Source organism: Anas platyrhynchos, chromosome 4 (genome assembly GCF_047663525.1).
Source record: "Anas platyrhynchos isolate ZD024472 breed Pekin duck chromosome 4, IASCAAS_PekinDuck_T2T, whole genome shotgun sequence".
NCBI classification, from domain to species: Eukaryota; Metazoa; Chordata; class Aves; order Anseriformes; family Anatidae; genus Anas; species Anas platyrhynchos.
The window spans coordinates 4,297,466-4,318,641 of record NC_092590.1 but is presented as its reverse complement, the minus strand read 5'-3'; the positions used below and the strand labels follow the sequence as shown (position 1 = coordinate 4,318,641).

The following is a 21,176-nucleotide window of genomic DNA, read 5'->3' as shown; positions in this document are numbered from 1 at the left end:
ACTTGAATGAGAAGCACATATTTTTATAACGTGAGCATTTCCGATAAAAATCATCACATCAGCAGAGACGTTCTATTGGTCACAGTGACTAAGCCAAAAGACTTTCAAATTCCAGTTGAAATTAACAGAAAATCATAGAATCATAGAAGGGTTTGGGTTGGAAGGGACCTCAAGGATCATCTAAATCTATCTCTTAAATAAAAGTTGGAACTAATAAATACAAAATAGATTGATATTTCAGATTACATTTCTATGTTTTTTTTTTTAATGACTTGAAATCTTTGATGAACTTCGAATATATGATATTAGGACCAGGTATAATGGATAGAATTGGTTTGAGGAGGTTGCTGAATTGTAACAGCTATCGACGTCAATCTCCAGTTTCAAACAAAATGTGATGAATTTTTGGACTACCTGATTTAACTGATAATAAAAACCTTGTCTCTTTCTGTGAGCACTATTTATTGATCTGTCAGTGTATTAATGAAACTACATCACTGTTGACTTTTGGCAATGTTGCAATGCCAAATCTACACAGTAGTTATTACAAAGGAACACGATAACTTGTATTACACAGCTGGCTTTTACTATCTCATAGAAAGTATAAACATTTTTGTTTTGTTTTTTACAAATTCAGGTGCTTCCTAGGCAAACTTGTGGCTTATTCACCCACACTATTTTCTATAAAGAATATCCTGGAGGCCCAAAGGAACTAGACAAAAGTATTCAAGGTGGGGAATTGTTCTTCACAGTGGTTCTCAATCCAGTAAGTACAGTGTAATTTTGAAGTGATTTTAGAAAAATAATTAAAGGAGAACTGAACTAATGCTTCAAGGATAATCAGAACTGGTTCTCCAACTAGTAATGATCGTGTAAGCTCTTCTGTCTTTTTAATTGATGAATTTAAGATTAATATTATATATGATCTGTTGTACAAAGATAATCTCAACTTTTTCTTGAATACTGTTTTGTTAGTAATGTAGTAGTAGAAGCCTTTCTTGTTCTGATTTACTTTTGCATGAAAGAACTCTGAAGTGTATTTTTTAAGAGAACTCAAGCATTAAGAACTGTATTACCATGAAACAAGTACTTCAGGTGATGTTGATTATCCTGCTCTTCAGAATTCACAAACAGGTTGGGATCATCCATTGGTTTGAGAGGGTTGCGAGCAAGAAGTGCTTGCACTTAAACCTGTTTTGAGAATGTTCCGTTGCTGATTTATAATAGCTTCAAAGAAGAGATCAAGTAAATGAACCACAGAGTTAATGTCTGTTTAACCTTTCATTTGCCTTTCCTGGAAGAATAAAGAACAAACTAGAACAGAACAGTACAGTACTTCAAAATGGCACCAAATTAGGTTGGTTGCATCCAAACTGACCTTTCAGACAAACTTTTAGTGATTTTTTCCATCCAACTTTCAAATGAACTGAAATTAAAAGGAATAATGGCAGAAGCTGTTTTGTAGCAGAAACATGTAAATAAATTTTACTGTACCTGTTTTATACAAATTTAATCACTAGGGCTGGGTTTTCTAGAACATCCAAAGAGAAAAGAACATATTTACACTCAAATTCTTTGAAACAATTGCCGAAGTATTTTTGTGCTATTTTTTAATCTTCCATAATTCAATGCAAGTCCAAAGGAAACAAACTACTGCCAGCTACCTGACCTATTTATATGCAGGTCTTTTTTTCCAAGACTCAACTTCTTCAAGGCTATCATTTTGATTTTCTAAGAGTAGTTAATGTGTTTTGTTCTCCTTTTTTTTCATGTTCACATAGCAAACTTAGGAAATAAAAACTTCCTCAGCACACATCTGGTCTCCCTGCTAGGGGATGGCAGTAATCCCAGTCCTAACTTTGATGATATATATCATGTCAGGTAAGGCACATAAACAGAGGTGAAACCTGGAGAATTCTTTAGATGGAATTTATTGGCAACTTAGCGGTGCTTTGGCAATGTGTAGATACTAAGAGTTTCTAGCTCAACAAATGAGACTTGGAGGAAACCATATTGTAACACTCTGAGTTAGAACAAATTGTATTCTGTGTTGGAAACACAGCCGCAATTTAGTAAAAAAGCTATTTTACTGTCTTACAACAGCAGTGAAACAGCAAAATTTAGTATGGTTGCTTGAGGCATAGCCCCTTCAAATTAAAAGAATGAAGTGAAGAGAGGGGAAGAGAAACAGTAAAACAATCACGATTATTGATATAGATCATACATATTTCAGCATCCTGCCTTACATACTTGAAAGTGTGTACAGAAATGTCTTTCTAGATACTGTTATGGGATCTTCAATTTGTGCATTGCAACGTAGACTGCATGATCAGATAGTTCTGAGAAATACGTTATCCCCAAAACAGTGCAGGCTACAAGAATAGATGTTAAATGCAGTATTTTATAAATACAACTGTAAATGAGTATCTGGCCAAAATATGGCCAAGACAAATTACTGCAGTCCTTTTAAGCACTGCCTTTAAAAAGATGATGCATTGCATTGTAAATATGCACATATAAACAGTTCTTAAGGTTGTAAGCATTAGCCTGGCAGGTAATAAATTTAAAAATTGGGTGTTTGTTTGTTTGTTTTTGTTTTGTTTGTTTGTGGTGGTTTTGTTTGTGTATTTTATTTGACTGGGTGTTTTTTATTTAAGTATTACATATATTTGTACCGCAATTCATAAGTCTAGGTTTTAGGCATTTGTCAAGTTATGTAGTGGCATATTGCGTTTCATAGGCTTTCCTGTGTTTCATTAAAATTGCTGGGATTCCTTTCTGAATAAATTCACATGAAACATCCAGACTTTCAGAGGATGCAAAAATTCCATTACAAGGCATTTTTTAAATATTATTGCTCACTGATGCAAAACATATGAAGTAGAAACACTACCCAGGAATCATTATGCTGTCAGCCATATAATCTCAAAAAAGAGTAAATAAATATTTAGTTTCAAAAAACAATGAAAGTGCAGGTGTAAATTAAATGTAAATCTTAACGAAGGACTTCATTACGTTTACACATTCATTTTGGATTGCTAATCTTAAGTGAATATAGTTTGAGGTATAAGTTTTCAGACTGGCTTTAGGAAATAAGTGCCCTATACGGAAATAAATGTCCCTTAGAATAAAATCCAAATTTCCTTTGCTGTCTGGTTGTGTAATGGTAGCTATTCACAAGAGAGGCTCTGCTTCCCTATAGTATGCTAGAATCGACCACAAACTGCAGTATAAACCACAAAAAAGCACTAAACCATATGTGAGTGTGTAAGCTTTTGACATGAGAACCAGTATTACTGCCATTTTCCCACGTCATTCTATAGTCAGAGGTCCTGCAGGTAAGAAGAGCATCAGTCTCCACAGGAAATCCTGCTCTGCAGACACTCTCTACTGGTAATATTTTATCTAGGAAATAAGAATTGGTTTGCTGGAGTAGCTAATCTTGTCTGTAAGCTGTATTTATTTGGTATGCATTTATATGCCCACACTGCTGGTTAAGTTGTGATCTCATAGTGGTTGTAAAAAGATTGTGACAGCTATACCATTGTGTTCGTAAAGCATTCAGAATGCTGAAGTGTCACCAAGCTGAGAAAGAGACTAAATAGTACTATAACATGCTATCCACTTTTCCAGTAATGTTTGGTATGTCTGTCTTCTGTTATAGATCTTGCTGACTACAGCAGCCCTTAGGCAAGTTCGTACTATATCACAGAATCACAGAATTGAAGGGGTTGGAAGGGATCATCGGGTCATCTCATCTTTTGATCATCTCAAAAGATCATCGGGTCCAACCCCCCTGCCAACGCAGGTTCCTTACAGCAGGCTGCCTAGGTAGGCATCCAGATGGGCCTCGAATATCTCCAGAGGAGACCCCACAACCTCCCTGGGCAGCCTGTCCCAGTGCTCCATCACCCTCACTGTGAAGAAGTTCTTTCACATGCGAAACTTCCTGGGCTCTGTCTTGTGGCCATTACCTCTTGTCCTGTTCCCGCAAACCACTGAAAAGAGGTTGGCAAATTCCCCTGTCTCCCACACCTCAGGTATTTATACACATTGATGAGATCCCCTCTCAGTCATCTTTTCTCCAGGCTGAACAGACCCAGGTCTCTCATCCTTTCCTCATGGGGAAGATGCTCCAGGCCCCGTATCATCTTTGTGGCCCTCCGCTGGACTCTTTCCAGGAGATCCCTGTCTTTTTTTGTACCAGAGAGCCCAGAACCAGACACCAGTACTCCAGGTGAGGCCTGATCAGGGCAGAGTAGAGAGGGAGGATCACCTCCCTTGACCTGCTGTCCACACTCCTTTCAATGCATGCCAGGATCCCCTTGGCCCTCTTGGCCCCAAGATCGAAATACCCAAATCCTTGGTCCAGTCACCACCCCCTCAGCCAGTCGTTCACCTGTCCTGTTCTCCTCCTCCTTTCTGGGTCCTTGTCACCCAGAGGGAGAACAGAGGAGAACATTACCTGCACCCCTGATCCCTTCAACAACCTTCCCAGGGATGCGAAGTCCTTTTTAATATTCCTCATGTTAAAGAAAGTTGCAGCTTCCCGGATCCAACCTGAATGACAACAAGAGGATAGTAATCCTCCGGTTTAATGAGCTGTGGCAGAGCCTTCCTAACGTCTCTGACACGTGCCCCAGGAAGACAGCACACCTCTCTGGATAGGTTATCTGGGTGACAAATGGGAGCCTCAGTGCGCCTCAGCAAGGAGTTTCCGATCACTAAGACTCTCTGTTCTTTTTTTGTGGCACTGGTTGTGATGCAGTGCTCCACCCGGCCCTGATGCCTGTGCTCAGTACTTCCCCCAGTCTTGACACGCTTCACAGGGTTGCTTCCCAGGTTCAGACTAGCAACCTTGCGAAGTGTTGTCAAGATCTTGCACAAAATGTTTTACACCCCACCAAAAAAAAAAGGGGAAAAAAGGAAGGGGGGGGAAGCCTTCAGCAGCACTGTATTATTAGTACACAGGTATTAATTTACCCACTTTATCAGTTAGATAATTGACTAACAGGGATGTTATTTGATTTGCACAAATTTAGCCAGAGAAATCTATAACAAAGCTAAAAGGAAGACATGAATTGTAGAAGTCTTTAGTGAGAACATAAATCCCTTATCCAGTAAGATAGCTTCCTATCTTTGCTCTATTATTTCACTTTGTTACTTTTTTTTCTTCTCCATTTTTACTTTCTGAGTAGCATTGGTTGCATGTGAAAGCACAAAGACGTTTTTCTCCTTGTTCCCTCTGCTTAGTAAACTCTTATAGGGAAGAGCCTGGATGTCAGTGCAAACAGTTGGAAATAAAGAGGTATAACCTACTTTTAAGTGGTGTTGATACCATATTAAGAGAACCACAGGGAGAGGTGATCCTGTCAGTTAAAATGAGACCGAATTAAGCATATATTTTCATTTTAGCTTCATTTTGAAATGTTTAAACATTTAATGTTCTATCTTTGCTATGCTTAACTGAGTATCCCAGAGTAAATAAAGCTTACTGCTAGTTTTGTGAAATATGGCATCCCCTTACAAAGAAAATATTATTTCTTTATCGATTTATTTATTTTGCATTAGCTGCACCAGAAATGTTCCAAAATAATAACCAAATAACTTCTGCAAAATTTAAATCAGCATATTTAAGTGAATTAGGAATCTGTACGGATGTTAAAACATTTAGCAAGCATTTTGCTTGACACACTTGTTAGAATCTTCAGTGACTTCAGTTTTATCTATCTCTGTCTGCAATATTCAGTGAAGTTTTTGGATAAAACAGATTTCCATTAAATGTCCTTTATCAGGATTCTGCTAAAGAGAGCGCTGCATATTCCCGCATTTCTGCTAATGATGTACATGTTCTCCTGTGGGACCAGCTATTAGAAATTAGGTATTAGTGCAGCTACTGCCAGATGAACATTGACAATCACACAGAGCTCAAAATCACCACTCAACTTTCCCATGAGGCTGATGGAGGTTACAGACAAAAAGACAAACAGGTTGAACAGTTCTTGTCCTCCTGCAGGCCGCATGGCCAGCAGCCTCAGTTGACACATGACTATGTTTTTCCTTAGTCTGCACTACACAGACAACAATGGAGTTATTTCTCTGAAATAACTTGCATAGAGTGAGTTTGTGTATTTGGTTTCCATAGAACATACACTAATTGATAACCATAATGCCCTGATCTGCACAGTAAAATCAGTGGGATTTTTCCCATTTCCTTCCCATTGACGTTCTTATCAGTGAGATAAGTATATCCAGGTTCCTTTTCTTTAAGGCACTAACACTATGTGGAAGGCATAGAGTGAAAAATAATGCAGAGATATGTATAATGACATTGTGTAAATCCAAGCTTATCCAATACCCTCAGCAGACTCAGTCTTTTGTGTAAAACTGGAAGCAGTTGACTGAAGAGGACTACAAAGCAGTAAGTAAAACTCCACTGTGAAGAGAAATCAAAATGATCAAGATTTATTATATTTGAAAAGATATGAAAAAAAGCTGAAATTTCATGAAGAACTTAAACAATGAGTTCCCTTTAGATGTCCTGAAACAGAAAAACAGAGTATAGGAAATTAAATGGGGATGAGAATTTATATTAGAATTCTATCAGGATCTTGCTCCAAGATAACATTTTTGACATTAAGAATTTAGCTGAGATTTGAACTACAGAATTAAATTCGGTTGGATATTCATGCCTGTAATAGCTGATAAGACAAGAGTTCTGTATAAACTTCCATGCTTTATGTAACCCTCAAGAACAGGGAAGACTTTAATTGAGGCTTGTTTTTCACGTCTCCCTGCTGTAGTCTGTGCAGTACTTTCCTCATACACATCTGCTACCATCTGCTTGTTTAGACATCATACAGCACTGGATAGCCTAAATGCAGGACAGATTTACTGGTTTCATTGTTTTGTTTTTAACATGGAAGAGCTTATTTTTTTCTTAAGTACAAAGTTTTAACAATAAAAATTAAATTTCTGAAACAAACCAACGATATTAAATGCAGTAACTCTCACCTGTTTCCTACCAGTTCACTAGATTTTATCGCTAGAGTCTATTCACTTAGTTTATCTAATTGCTTTAGTTTTCAAATCCTTACGTGGGAGATGTATTTTGATTCTAGAATCCAAATAATCTAATGAACCCACTTTTTCTTAATACAAGACTCTAACTTCCATAAGAGATATGGTCCAAAGCAATATTATATGCCTTTCCTTTTCCATTAACATCAATAAAAGTTAAGCTGTACCAGTTTAAATCAGTAGAAGGCATGCATAACCCTGTGCCAAACATCCCATGTTTTTTTCCTGTGAACTGTGGAAGATAAAGATCAGGAGCTTTGCTGTCCTACAAGATGAATATTTAAGGCAAACAACAGTCCATGAAAATCTTCTATGCCTTTTCTGCCTCCAAGAAAAACAAACAGAACAGAATACAGTAATTGCATTATATGCACTGATGTGCACTTCCTTACAAAGTACTGTGTGTCTGCAGATCTGAAGGAAAAGGAAAGTGCCCTGTGGAGAGAAATTTGGTGAAAGCCTTCAAATGGTTGACAGCCCAACAATGACATTAATGTGTAGCCAGCTGTGTGTTCCCCATAAGGTTACAGCAGTACTGATCAAGAGAAAACTGTGAATGGTTTAGGCCCTGTGCCTGATTGATTTTAAAGTAATTGTAATCTATATATGCTTTCACTTCTAAGTATTATTTTCCTCTATTTTTTACCTCTCCCAAGTTACAGTGAGTAGAACTGTTACTAAGCTAATTGACAGCAAGAGAGAAATTATCTCCTTTAGCACTGAAAATGACAGGGCTTATATGAGCATCAGCATAACCTACTGGATATTAATGTGACCCTGAGCAAGCTGAATAGTCAGGCCTTGGAACTACAGAGAAAAATACAAAACCAAAGGGTATTCAGGCTCAAATCTTCTATTTCTTTCTGTCCTACTTTCCACATCTACCATATTTAATCATACCGACTACAAGAGGCAGCAAAGACGGCAAATATGTTGAGAAGCACTCTGATGGACCCTGAGTCCCAGTGTGCTGGGGTCATTCTAGCCTTCCTACCACAGCACTATTGGGAGTGTAGCCTGATGTCTCCTGTAGGCTGCTGCCACTCAGCAGGCTCATCCCATGTCACAGGTGAGTGAGGAAGGCAAGAATTTCATCTCTTACACATTCACTCCTGCCCGTTTCAGGAACGCACAGGAACTCCAACAAGAGTTCAGGGAGATGCCATGAGTTGGGGAGGGAAGGGAAGTCAGTTATGCCTGGCATCTGGTTGACTGCAAAGTACTAATATTCCTTGCCTTTCTGTTCCTCAAAACCCACCCAAAGAAAGCCAGAATCTGGTATTTTTTTGGATGGAATAGAGAAAATATAGATACTAAATGAGCAGGTAGCATGGAAATTCCAAGGAACAGACAAGCTATCTAGATGTGATTCCATGTAGCAGTATACAGCAAATGTATTTAAATAAAGCTTTGTCTATCTTCAGAATTCTCAAATGGGAAATCCTATAGAAGTGTTTTACAACTGTTAGTGAAGCAAGTCTCTTGGACAGGCTCATAAATAAGACACTATTATTACCAGCTGTGACTCAGTATTACCATATTGAGTCACAAGCATAGTAAGCAGTTTTTGGAGAATGAAAAAAAAATAATACCTTGTGCCAAAGCTGAAAATAAACTCAGGTTTCCTGACTGTCAGACTAATAATTCAGAACTATGCAAAATATGTAATTCTGTTAGATCTTATAAATCTCCCCCGGCACTGTCACATTTATAGAGGAGTCCCTGCTATGCAAATCAAATTCAACTAGTTGCCCTGCTATCTCTGCAAGTGGGCAGATCCGTGGTAGCTCTGAAACTAGCAGTACAGCCTAGGAACAAAGAGGTGAGTTGCAAGCTGGAATCTTTGTGTTGTGGCACAGAACACAGCTTTTCCGGTAGCATCCAGGTCTTACAGGAATATGGTTCAGCCTATTAAAAATATATATTCCAGCATAGGCTGCAATCTAATTCATTATTCTATCACTTTGTGAGTCTAATGGAGCAAAAACAGCTGTTACTGAGTCTCTGAATACCTGAAACAAAATTCTTCTGAGTAATATGGAGACAATATCAGAACTGCAAACAGAGTGTACACAATGCCAAATTAAGTGGAATATAGGTGTTCTGAGACTTAGGCTTACTCTTGTGGCCTGTAAACATTTGTTCAGTAGCTAAAATAACAGCAATATACTAAATTGTACATCTGCTTCTTGTGCCTAGTAGAGATCACCTAATTAATTGTCAATCATAATTTTACTTCATTTTAGAATGTTGTGCTTAACTTTATTGGAAGACCTCTGTGCTGCCTTACAATGTTATTGCACATATTGGAGGGTGACACCATGCCCATGACAAAAATACCTTGATGACTGCTTTAATAGTATGAAAATATGAATTAGTTGAAGTGGAATTGCCTGCAATAGATCTGTATATGGCCAAAAAAAAATTAAAAAAAAATTGCCCACTCCGCAAGAAATGATTACCAGCTTTTTCTTTTACCAACTTCTTCTAGTTCCAGATTCAAAATGTCAAAAGAATAATAAATCTGGTTGTCAAGGCCAAAGTCACTGGCAGTCTCTGTTATCCCTCCACTTTCCAAATGCTAGCCAAAGAGGGAACAGCTAACCACCGACAGCTAACCACTCTTGTCTGCTGTGTAATCTTGTGTCACAGTCAGACCCTGCCTGCTTAGTGCAGTGGTCTCCAAAGGGGGGTATGTGCACCCCAGAGGGTAGCCAAGATAATCCATTGGGATGTGGGAAGAAAATCATGGAAATTCAGTAGTAGATGTGTGTAATTTATAAATAAATAAACACTGATAGATGTGCACTTCCAAAGAAGTATGGAGACCACTCGCCTAGTGGGCTACTGTTCTCCAGGCTTTTGTGCTGAAATTTGTTTTATCCTTCGTTATTACTGCTACTGAAACCAAATTAAGAAGTCCTTGTGTTGAGTTACACTATTAAGGAAGTATAAACTGATAAGGAGCATGAAAAATAGTGAGATACAAGTGAAGCCTGTTCATCTTCAAAAGGGTTGTATAAAATGGAGTTTGAATATGAGGCAAAGTACATTTTGCTTATCTGGAGAAATGGAAAGGAGTGGGAATATTCTCAGGTTGCCCAACACAGAGCATGCTGGACATGCTGCTGCTTTCCATAGGAGCAGCTAGTCTTGATCACCATAAATCATTTATATCCCATGTAGAGGGCCTTCATAATTCACCCTTCCCGACCTTTACAGGAACTTGGAAGAGGAAAAGTCTTTCCCACTGTCTTTGAATGGGTCATCTTATCCCCATCTGTTCAGAAGTAGAGTCCTCCTGCTTCCATGTGAGGGAGCCTGAGACACAAACATGCCACAAACCTGCAGCCGTAGGAGCAGCTTCTCCCATTTGTGGATGAAGGGATAACGTAATTCCCTTGGGAGGTGGGCTCCTCTGTTTTTGTCAGGAAAACAGCTGTTGTGAAAACTGTAGGAGCTTAGTTAGTAATGTCCTTGCTGTGTGATTTTTAACAGACATTGCGTCCTAATGATACTGATTTTGTGATGATCGATATTTATTAGAATATCCACCCTGCTGCAGTAACAGCCATCTCTAGAAGCTGGGCAACTTGTTGCAGGTGGTTTTTTGTTGTTGTGTTGTGGTTTATTGTTTTTTTATTTTTATTTTGTGTAAATTGTTTGTCAAGCGTGTGTTATTTTCTTGGTTCTTGATTCTTAAATGAGATCATGCCAGTTCATCTTTCCCTGATACATGTGATTTAATAACAGCAGCTCAATCTCAGTCTAAACTACAATTTGTTGACCTACAAGCTCTTGCCTCTAATTGGGAAATACTGTTGAAGTAAGAAAATACGCAGTGCAAAACGAGTATTTTAAAAGATAAAAGCTGTATCTCTTTAATGCTTGTCCTCATTTCCCTGCATCTCTGCAGTAGTAGTCAGAATCCCAAATATCATCAGGGTTAGTAATGGGAAGGAGAGCAGAACAGAAATGCCTTTTTGTTCCGGAGAAGAAGGAATACAGAAGTGCCGAAAAGCAGCTGAAAGGAACTGAGGCTACAGCTGCAAGACTCTGAGGGAAGGCAGAGTACAGGGAAGCACCTCTGCTACTCCGAGCTGAAGATGGAAAGATGGGTGGGAGCGAGAAAGGAGCTGCTGCCCAGAGGCCAGGTTTAGTCCCAAGCCATCATTTTAAATATTGTCTGCATTCCGTTTCAGTTCCCTCATGAAAGATATTAAATCCCATGGAGTGTGTGTACTGAAGTACAACTAAGATGATAGTTCGTTTATGAGGAAGAGCTAAAAAGGGTGATCCTTCTTGCACTCGGATAAAGAAAATGCTGAGATGCCCTGGAAGAAATGGTTTTAAAAGAGCACTAAAAATAATAAAATCAAGTAGGCTCTTTTTAGCTGAGAGGCTTAAATGCTTATTAGAATAAATAGAAATCCATTCACAGCTGCTTCCCTTTTGAAGGAGTAAAGAAATATATGAAGCTCTATTTATATTATATGGCATTGCCCAAAGGTGCAAGATTATTGAACAAATATTTTTTTACTAGATACAGCCTTCTGAGATGCCCACAAAGGATTCTTCTTGTATCTCCTGATCTGCAGTTTTAAGAGAATAAATCTTTAATAGCATAGTATGGTACTTATTAGCTGGGGTGGAAAAGTAATCATCCTCATTAGTTAGGACTTGTTTGAATAAACCTTGGAGTCTGGTATGATGGAACAAAACAACGCATCGTGGCTCAAACAGAAGGCAAAAAAATGACTGTATTTGCCTAGGTATGAAACTGCACACCTGTGAATGGAAAAACAATTGCATGAGTTCCCATTGTCTGTACTGCCCTACAAACTGCTAAATACTCTTCTTCTGCACAGGTTGGTGGGAAAGCAGGGAGGTAGTTAGCAACTCACCGTCCCTGCAGTTGGGCTCACACCAAGGTGAAAACCATCCAAATGGCACTTGGCTGGCATTTTCTGCTGTAGACAGGGAAATGGGAGGGTGAGCTTAGGCATCTCCCTGATGCCATGGCTGTGTAGCTGTTGTCACCAGGCCCTCGGGAATGCCCCTGGAGCAGCAGCGAGCGCCTGGCAAGTTGGCATTGTAGGTTGTGAGGCACCTCCCGTGGGAGTCTCCGTGTGCCAACTGTTCCAGGGGCGTTCTCGGGAAAATGTAAATACAGCCATTACAGCATCGTGCTCCTGTTGGTTTTACAGGCTGCTAAATTAGCCTATAAAGGAAGCAAGAGTCAGCAGTTCTCGGGTCAGACTGGGTGAATTAGGCCCTGGATCAGCAATATTTTCTTGTTTTATTAAACACAGGATTGTTGTTTGCTAATTCAGCCCAGTGGTAGTGGCAGTGATTGTACTAGGAATTTGCTTGCACAGTAGTAACAGGAGGGGAAAAACTTCCATTCAAACTTTATTGGAAGGTGTTAATCTGAGCTGATCTGAAACATTTTTGATGCTATATGAGTAATGCAGACTTTTTCTGCCATGCAGGTCATACATTTGGTAACAGTAAATACAGATTTCTGTACAAGGTATAGTTATAAGTGCTCTAAAAGAGCATTTGTTCATCCTTTTGTTGCTGTTGTGAATAATTATCCATAAAGTATCTGATGTAAAAAATAGACTGTAAAACGGAACTAAGATCTCTGATATTTCTGCCCTTCATTGACACAGATCCATATGCTGGAAATGATTTATGATGATGTAGCCAAGCAATTTTTAGCCTCCACTCTCACATTGTTCAAATTACAATTATATTCCCCTCAGGGAAAAAGTACTATATATTTTCCCTGAACTGGCGATCTTTTCAAATTCTCTTCTTTTTTCTTCCAGTGCAGTGCTGAAGTTGGCAGGTAAGGAGTTGCCAGGAGGTGCACTGACATTAGAAATGTCAGAGGTCAGCCCATGAGTGGGAAAGAAAGGGGTTGTCAAGAAAGCAAGTTAGCCTTTTTTATGGAAACATTCAGGTTGTATCTTTGTTGAGAATGACACAGTCCTGTGGCTGGGCTGTTCCTGCCTGGGGAGCAGAAGTGAAAAAGGAAACTTGGAAAGGTTATAGATTTAGCAAAACGCTTGCTGTTGGTTGCCTAAGGGGAGTATTTAAAAAGAAATCTTGCTCTTATCTGAAATGAAAGGTCGAATGATTAATGATTAATCGGTGTGTATCTCCTTATTTTACCTGAGTCTGACAAAACGAAGCCCTCTGTTTACTTTGTAGGCCAAAGAGGTGTCACTAAATGACACTATTAATAAAACATATTTCCTGTAACATCATGTGTTCGTTCACTGCGAGTAATGCATAGTGTTACAGTGAGCTTTTGAAAAGAAATTCAAAAGCTTTGAAAGCTTACTACCATAAGAAGCCAGTGTTTTAAATACTCTAAAACAAAAGGATTAAGCTGTGGTTCCACATTTTTCATCTTTCTTTTTCCTTGTTAAATTGAAGGCTGGAATTCCTTTACAAAATTAATTTCAGTTCCTGAGCAGACTTCAGAGTTCTGGTCGTGATAAGTCTTTTTCTTTTTCAAGTGGTTTACTTCAAGTTTCACTTGAAATAGAAATTACCCATTAATGGCATTGGCAGATTTATTTATAAAAAGAGCCCTGTTTCTAATGTTTTAATAGAAATGAGTCTGGAGAATTTGTCATGGGAGCGCTCTCCTATTTAAATATATATTTATATATATGTATATATAATCCCTACTAGAGAAGCAGGAGTTCACAGATGTCAGTGTAAGAACAGACTGTTTCATCAGTAAAAATTACTCTGAAAACAGATCATTTTCCAAATCAGAGGTTTCAGTCTTCAGTCCTTCCCCAGCCCCTGAGAGAGCATCCTGACAGGCTGGGTACTGCTGCTGTGCTCAGCACAAAGGTTTATGTGCATCCAAGGCATATTTCTCCTGGAAGGAAACCATAATAGCAAGCGTTGCTTCCAGGTGGAGTGCGGGAGTGTGTTTGGACCTAGGGATGTAGTAGGGAAGATTTATCTGCGTCAAAATTTCACAGTGAGATAAGAGCAAAATGCATGCAGCCTTGCAATTGACAGGATAGGGAGCTCTTTGTGTGTGGGTGTTAATGTGTAATATTTTATGAACTATTCAAAAGTTATGCTTTAGACTTTTTGTTTCTGCATGTGATTTAACTACCTGCCCAGTTCTTGAGGAGTAGCTGTGTAAAAGCAATGATTTACATATCCTCTGAAATTTACAGCTGGACCAGCAAGATTTAAATCACTGTAAGAGGTCGTCTCTCCTTTTGGTCTCCAACTTCTTTGCTCTTCTGCTAAAACAGAATTACATTTCTAATATTAATTTCTGTTCCCTGTTGCATATGTATTTCACTTGAACTAAAACTGCAGGTACTGTTTTTGCTGTATTCTCCATTAAGTGAATTTATGTAAAGATTATGTAAATATTATACAACCCCAGGGTTGGATGGCACATCCTAGTTCACACAGAGCTCCTGGTACATATTCCACAGTTTTCTTAAGTGATTCCACTGAGCTGACTTGAGAAGGTGGATGTAATTCAATGAGGAAGATGGAGAGTAAAATCTGCACGGATGTGGTCAAAGTCCTGCAGGTCTAAATCAGAGCAAAATGCAAATCAGATTTGTATTATCTGTGGTTACACTGCCATCTAGTGACTTGAAGAGTCAATATATTTTTTTTATTTTTATTTTTTAAAGATTAGCATCTTCATGACACATTTGTCTAATTACGGCAACGATCGCCTGGGGTTGTACACCTTTGTGAATCTGGCCAACTTTGTTCATACGTGGACAAACCTGAAACTGCAAACTCTTCCTCCGGTGCAGCTGGCTCACAAGTATTTCGAACTATTCCCCGAGCAAAAGGACCCTCTCTGGCAGGTAGGCAGGCTTGCTGATAAGCAGATCAGGAAAAAAAATGGTCTTGATGGTGTTTTTTTTGAAGTTCTTTGTTTCAGTTTCTTGTAAAGTAATATTTTCAGATTTGCTAGTGAGTTTCAATCCAAGCAAATGCTTGGCTTGCTATTATTTTAATCTCCACAGAAAGACTGCAAAATTAATATGTACTACCATGTAGTAGAAATTAATTTGTTTTATTCCTGTCTTTACTTATTTTTAGAATTGTGGGAAATGAAGGAAAGGCGTTTGGTGTTAGTTCTCGTCTTCTCCTTTTTAAGCTAACAAGATTGAATCATTTGAAAGAGAGATGTACATGCATGTTTTAACAATTGGCCATTAAAGACAAACTTTATTGTGAAACAAGTGTGTGAAGAGAAGAAGGAATCCAAAAAGAGCAAAGAGCACTAAGACCATGGGTACCTTAATACTAAAATCGACTCACCAAGCAGAAATAGATTAGAACAGAAAGTTACTTACAAAAAGCTGAGTGTCCAGGCAAGAACTTGACCAGCACGTCGTAGTACACTGATGTTGTCAACTCTGCTGTTTGATTAGGCCACTCTCCTAAGTGAGCAAATTGAATATGTCAGGAATCTGAAGATAAGCTACAGCTGAAGCCTGCACTACCTTGCAGCTGACGCTTCTTCAGCCAGTGACCCAGTGATAAGAGCACAGTCCCTAAAGAGAAACTACTGCAGGAACCAGTGACTGTTGTGATGCTCTGTTTGCAGCCACTCGGTGACAGTTCAGTGGAATGCCTCGGTAATATAGATACCTGTAACCCTACCTAGATATTGTATATCCCGAATAATCATCTTTGTGAGGTGACTCAAAGTATTCTAGAGAGCAGGCTTTACTAAATCAAACCTTAGAATGAATTTAAGCTTGTTTATTCAAATGTTTTTAAGTGTCAGATATTGAATTGCCAATTTATTAAGAATCTGAATATGAGATTGCAAATTTGGCTGTAAATTTACAGCTTGAAATTCATGCTGTTCCTGAATAAAGCGTTGAACTAGCGGAAGATATGTTGAGAACTTTGCATAATGTTAAGGGAGTATGAATTTAAAAAATGGAAATTAGCCTGTAGCCAAAGGACTTGAATAATTAGTATAACATAGCACTGACATTTCTGAGTAACAATGACTAACATCTACTGAAAGGGGTGTTTTTTGTCTACAATTCACATAAACATAAATGCAGTTAGAAGAATGGTAATTCCCTTCATCTCAGCAAAGTACTGCCAAAGAGCAGTGTCAAAATTTGTATGCAAGTAGCATTTGTAAAACAAATGTAAACTGATTCAGATGTAAAGCAACACTTGAAAAAAACTGTTACATCAGGACCCACTGTGGACTCAGTAGTCTGGACTGATTTGTACTGGGGGATCAGAAGATGTATATGTGAATGGAAATTCTTCTACTATAATTAATTATTCTTCTACTTTAATTAATTCACCATTTTAGTTTTAAAACTGTGGTATATATAAAGTGATACCCATTAAAACAATGTAAAAGAAAAAGTAATTAGAGAATTCATTAGCAATTTCAAGTCTTCTTAATCTCTATATAATTGATTAATTTTGAATTATACCCAAATCTACCATATGTTGGATTAGATCTGTCTTTGGCATAATTCTGTTAAATTTACTGACATTCATTTGAGAAATGATCTTGTCCCAGGGTCTGTTGAGTAGCTTGATCAACTACATATAGGAATGAGTTAAAATGAAAACTGTTTCTGCTGCATACTTGTCTGAAAGCGTCTATTCCCACAAAAATAAATTGCTGAAATAGTTTTTTCATACATAACATGTTTTTTCTATCATAAGGGAAAATAGTAGTTTATGGTAAGAATATTTGCATATTGATTAAAAATTGTTAATTTATGTAAACAGAATTTAAGAACCATGTCAGGTATGATTATCAATAAAATTCTTAGTAGTTGTTGTTCTCCATTTTAGAATCCCTGTGATGACAAACGACACAGAGATATATGGTCTAAAGAAAAAACCTGTGATCGATTACCAAAATTCTTGGTTGTAGGACCACAGAAAACTGGTGAGAGTTTATTATTTCATCAAGATAGTGTATGTGTAAGTAGAAGTAATTAGAAGTAAAAATATCAGGTTTTTCTCAGGGTGCTCTATATAGATCTTGGTCATCTGTTAGTATTTTTATTTTCAAGCATCCAAATACAGTTTAATAATATAAATTACAACAAAAGACCATATAAATTTTTACATAAATATGAACATTTGCAGTGTTCTGGTGTGTGTCAGATTTTTGTGAGCTTTATTTCAAAATGAGTAATAGTGCTAAGTCAACAAGATTGACAAGATCTTGTCAAAGCTGAGGGAGGGAAAGACAGACATTTTTCCAATCGTGTAGATTCATAACTGCAAGTTTTTGTCTGTGCTGCAAGTGTCTTTTTTAGAGAAAATTGTTATTTCTTGGAATTTATGTGAAGAAGTTCCTAATGGAAAGTTTGAATTGCAAGGTTACAATAGTTTGTGAAATAACTTCATGGTTAATTTTCTTCTCTGTAATTATAAAATTGTTTATCTGTTTCCTTTTGTCTTCACCTTTTAAATTAGGTTTGTAACAATCTCATGAAAAATTATTTTTAATGCAGTTTTTAAAAGCATGAAAAACAACATGGGCACTCTAGTTTCTCTGTTACCTATTTAGAGTTCTTTAAATCCCTTTGATTTAAAAACATAGAAGATACAGATTCATAGGTGACATAAATCAGCATCCCTTCACAGATGTGAAAAAGAAATAAAGTAGGTTTAGTCCATCAGAGGGTATGACCCATAAAATATGTGTGTGCATGTGTATTTTAATCTTGGATTTTTGTCCCATCTGCAGGTACCACAGCCTTGTATTTGTTCCTGATCATGCATCCTTCCATCATTAGTAACTCCCCCAGCCCAAAAACCTTTGAGGAGGTACAGTTCTTTAATAGAAATAACTACCACAGGGGGATTGATTGGTAAGATGGGTTATTAGTATAAATATAAAAGTTTATATATTGTGAACAGTACAAAAATGGCATTGCTGTTGGTAATGTTAACTGTTTATGCATAGAGAGATTAAAAAAAATAACCTTCAGTGTCCTTCTAAAATAAGTAAATTCAAGTGAATAACAGTCATAGTGCATATCATAAGTGCAGTAATTTTTGTGAGGCTTTCTCATAAATATCCAAGTATTAACATATGCAGAAAGAGTAAAAACGTTAATTTCTTAATTCTCCAAGTCTTTAAAGGTAAATTGTAATATATTTCTATGACAGGTAACTTATTCCTTACTACACATGCTTCTGAAGTTGGGACAGTGTTGTTAGTTGAATACATATGGACGCAAAAAATATGTTCGTATTACAAATCTCACTTCTTACAAAAAAAAAAAAAAAAAGGAAATAGATCAGAGATGCAATTTTTCCTTTACCTACAATTTAGGAATAGCAATCAGTTAAGCAGGGAGAAGGAGAGACTCTCAAAATATTTTTCAAAGATGCAAATTAGCAAAATGTTAATGGCTCAGTAGGGTAGGTAAGTAGTGCTAAAAAGGAGTATGTTTCACTGCTGCCATGTTCACTGTGGCTACCAGGGAATCACCAAATGTATCTACACCAAGAAGGTCATTCTTGATTTCTCTTGCCTTCAGAAAGTGCTGCATTATAAAACACTACAAGATGAAAAACAGTAACATCCAGTAGTGGCTCTGGAGCACCATTAAAAGATTATTGATGTTCTGTCTTGTTCTGTTTTTTCCCCAGTCTGAGGGAAAATAGTTTTATTGCCTTTGACTTTGTATTCATCCATAAAATTAGCAGGTTGAACACGGTTGTATGGTCGTAGTGCAGATATGTCAGATCCAATTTCTTTTTATGTCACTTAGTTTTTACAGAATTATAATCATTTCAGCAGTTTCTTACACAAAGTGTGGTGAGTCATCCAGTTAATACCAACTGAGATTCTGGCTGAATGACTGGAAATTAAAGAGCTGAATCTTTGCTGTTAAGCTTTCTGAAGTCAGGGAAGATGACATGCAAACAAGGCATAGTGGATCTATGCTGATGGTGACAGGTTCAGTGAGCCAGTTCTACGAAATCATCATTTTCACGTGGCAGGAAGACCACTTTGCTGCTTCTCTCATTCCTCCTGCCTTAACCACTTCCCTAACATGCAGATACAGTTTGTCTGCTAGACATGTGCCAGATTACCTTCATCTTAACACAGCACTGGTGCATAAGGCTTCCAGTGGTCAACTTTATAGACCAGGTACATCATTTTGTCAGGTCTCACTCCAGAGCATCCATCTGGCTATTGTCTATCTGTGCTGCCTACCCCAGTCACCCCTGGCAGGTTCTCACAGGTAAGTCTTCGATACTCCAAGCTACCTTTTGATGCAGTTGTTTAACTCTTAGGTTTGTATTCTGTCTGCCAGACAGATCTTTCAGACCTTCATTCTAACAGAGTATTTTAATGCTGTCATGTAATAAGCTTACCAAATGTTAATTAAGTATATGGTCTCTCCTCATTAGTCCATGAATTGGCTAGGATTCATTCAAAGCAAGAGTAATCACTAATAGCAGTTCTCTAAAACCTTCTCAGCTTTGACGTTATAGAGTTTAATAAGTTGTCCCTAAGAATTAGCTTCTCAGAATCAGATGTCAGAAAGTTCAGTTTCTTTAAACCACTGTAGATTCCTGCCTTTTCTCTAAATACCTTGTAATCAGTGGCTGTATGCTAATGATGTGTGTCCCCTAAGGAAAACTGCATGTGCATCAGTCAGTTCCAACCTCTCAAGTCTTCTGGCTGTGCCCGCAATGGTTACAATTTCAAAGACAACAAGAGCATGTCATTTATATTGAAAGTAGTTCAGTCCTATGAATAGAACAAGGTCTGAGCACTGGAAGAAATTTCAGTACTTAAGCATGACCATCAGAAGAGGTTGTTTTAAATGCCCTTTATTTTATTGATAAAAGGTTTAACTGAAAAATCAAGAAGACCAACATTTCCCATTTCTTCTTTCTCCCCAACAGTAATCACAAGTAGTCTGAGGGCTAGGAATAAAAAAGTCTGTATGTGACATTTGAGATTATTAGACATGAATTGGAATTTTGTAATAATGTATGAGGAAAGCTCGCAAAGAAAACTAAAAGGAATTCAACCCATGTTTCCATTCATAGAACAGTAATAGAAGGATGCTGTCACTGCTTAGAAATGTTTCACCTGCTGAAGCTGTGGTGGTTTTTTATTGGTGCATCTACCTCATATAAACAAGCTATTTTCTGCTTGTTAGCAAAAGCAGTTCTGTTACTAAATATCTATTTATTACAATATTTCACAATAATTGGTGTCTGCAAAGGACCAAATTTGGGAAATTTTTTTTAACTTTTGACATTGAATGGTCAGAGTTCCTTCTGACCAAAGAGTTAGAATTCTCTAGTCGTAAATAAATACCTGAATATCATAATGTTTTCTTCCACCTACGAAAAATAGCTGCAATGTCTAGTTAATGTAGTGAAGAGAACAAAGCTAGTACCAAGTAAAACATGATAAAAAAATACAATGTAAACTTCTTGTTGCTTTTATTTACCAATTAGGCTATTATTTTTATCGATTATTGAAGAATAAAATGTACTTAACAGATTTGTCAGACTTTCTGTGGCTTTCAAGTAATTCTGAGAATGATGTTTCTTTCCTAGGTACATGGATTTCTTCCCTGCTCCTTCCAATGTCACCACTGACTTCCTCTTTGAGAAAAGTGCCAACTATTTTCATTCTGAGGAAGCTCCTAAACGAGCTGCTTCCCTTGTCCCCAAGGCCAAGATCATCACCATCCTCATTGACCCATCTGACCGGGCATATTCGTGGTATCAGGTACGCATTCTGAGGAACACAGGCAGTCACAAGTCAAATAAATAAGTCAGGATTCCACCTTGAATCCACTCTCTATGTTCCTTCAGTCCGTATATATATAAAGGGGTTAGACAATATATATAAAGGGCTTAGACAATACAGGCTTTTATTGGTCAGTTGGTGATCCACATATCATTAACCATAGACTAAGGTATCTGTCCATGTAAATCTGAAAAATCTTTTGAAGGTTAAAATACCAGAAACCACATTTTTGAAAGTCTTGCTAATCTAAGCATATAAAAATGCTTGCTCGCTTGATTAATGTATGTAATCA

The 21,176-nt window shown here is 37.6% G+C and overlaps 1 protein-coding gene across 4 annotated transcripts in view; it reads left to right on the top strand.

Moving 5' to 3' along the window:
- Window positions 1–21,176, top strand: part of LOC101796679 (N-deacetylase and N-sulfotransferase 3) — a 76,370-nt gene that overhangs the window by 42,640 nt on the left and 12,554 nt on the right. For all 4 annotated transcript variants that reach the window (XM_027456786.3, XM_027456781.3, XM_005015917.6 and 1 more), the window contains exons 6-10: window positions 638–766; window positions 14,772–14,954; window positions 16,936–17,032; window positions 17,843–17,966; window positions 20,689–20,863. In XM_027456786.3, the coding sequence (XP_027312587.2) occupies window positions 638–766; window positions 14,772–14,954; window positions 16,936–17,032; window positions 17,843–17,966; window positions 20,689–20,863 (708 nt within the window). The remainder of the gene's footprint in view (window positions 1–637; window positions 767–14,771; window positions 14,955–16,935; window positions 17,033–17,842; window positions 17,967–20,688; window positions 20,864–21,176) is intronic.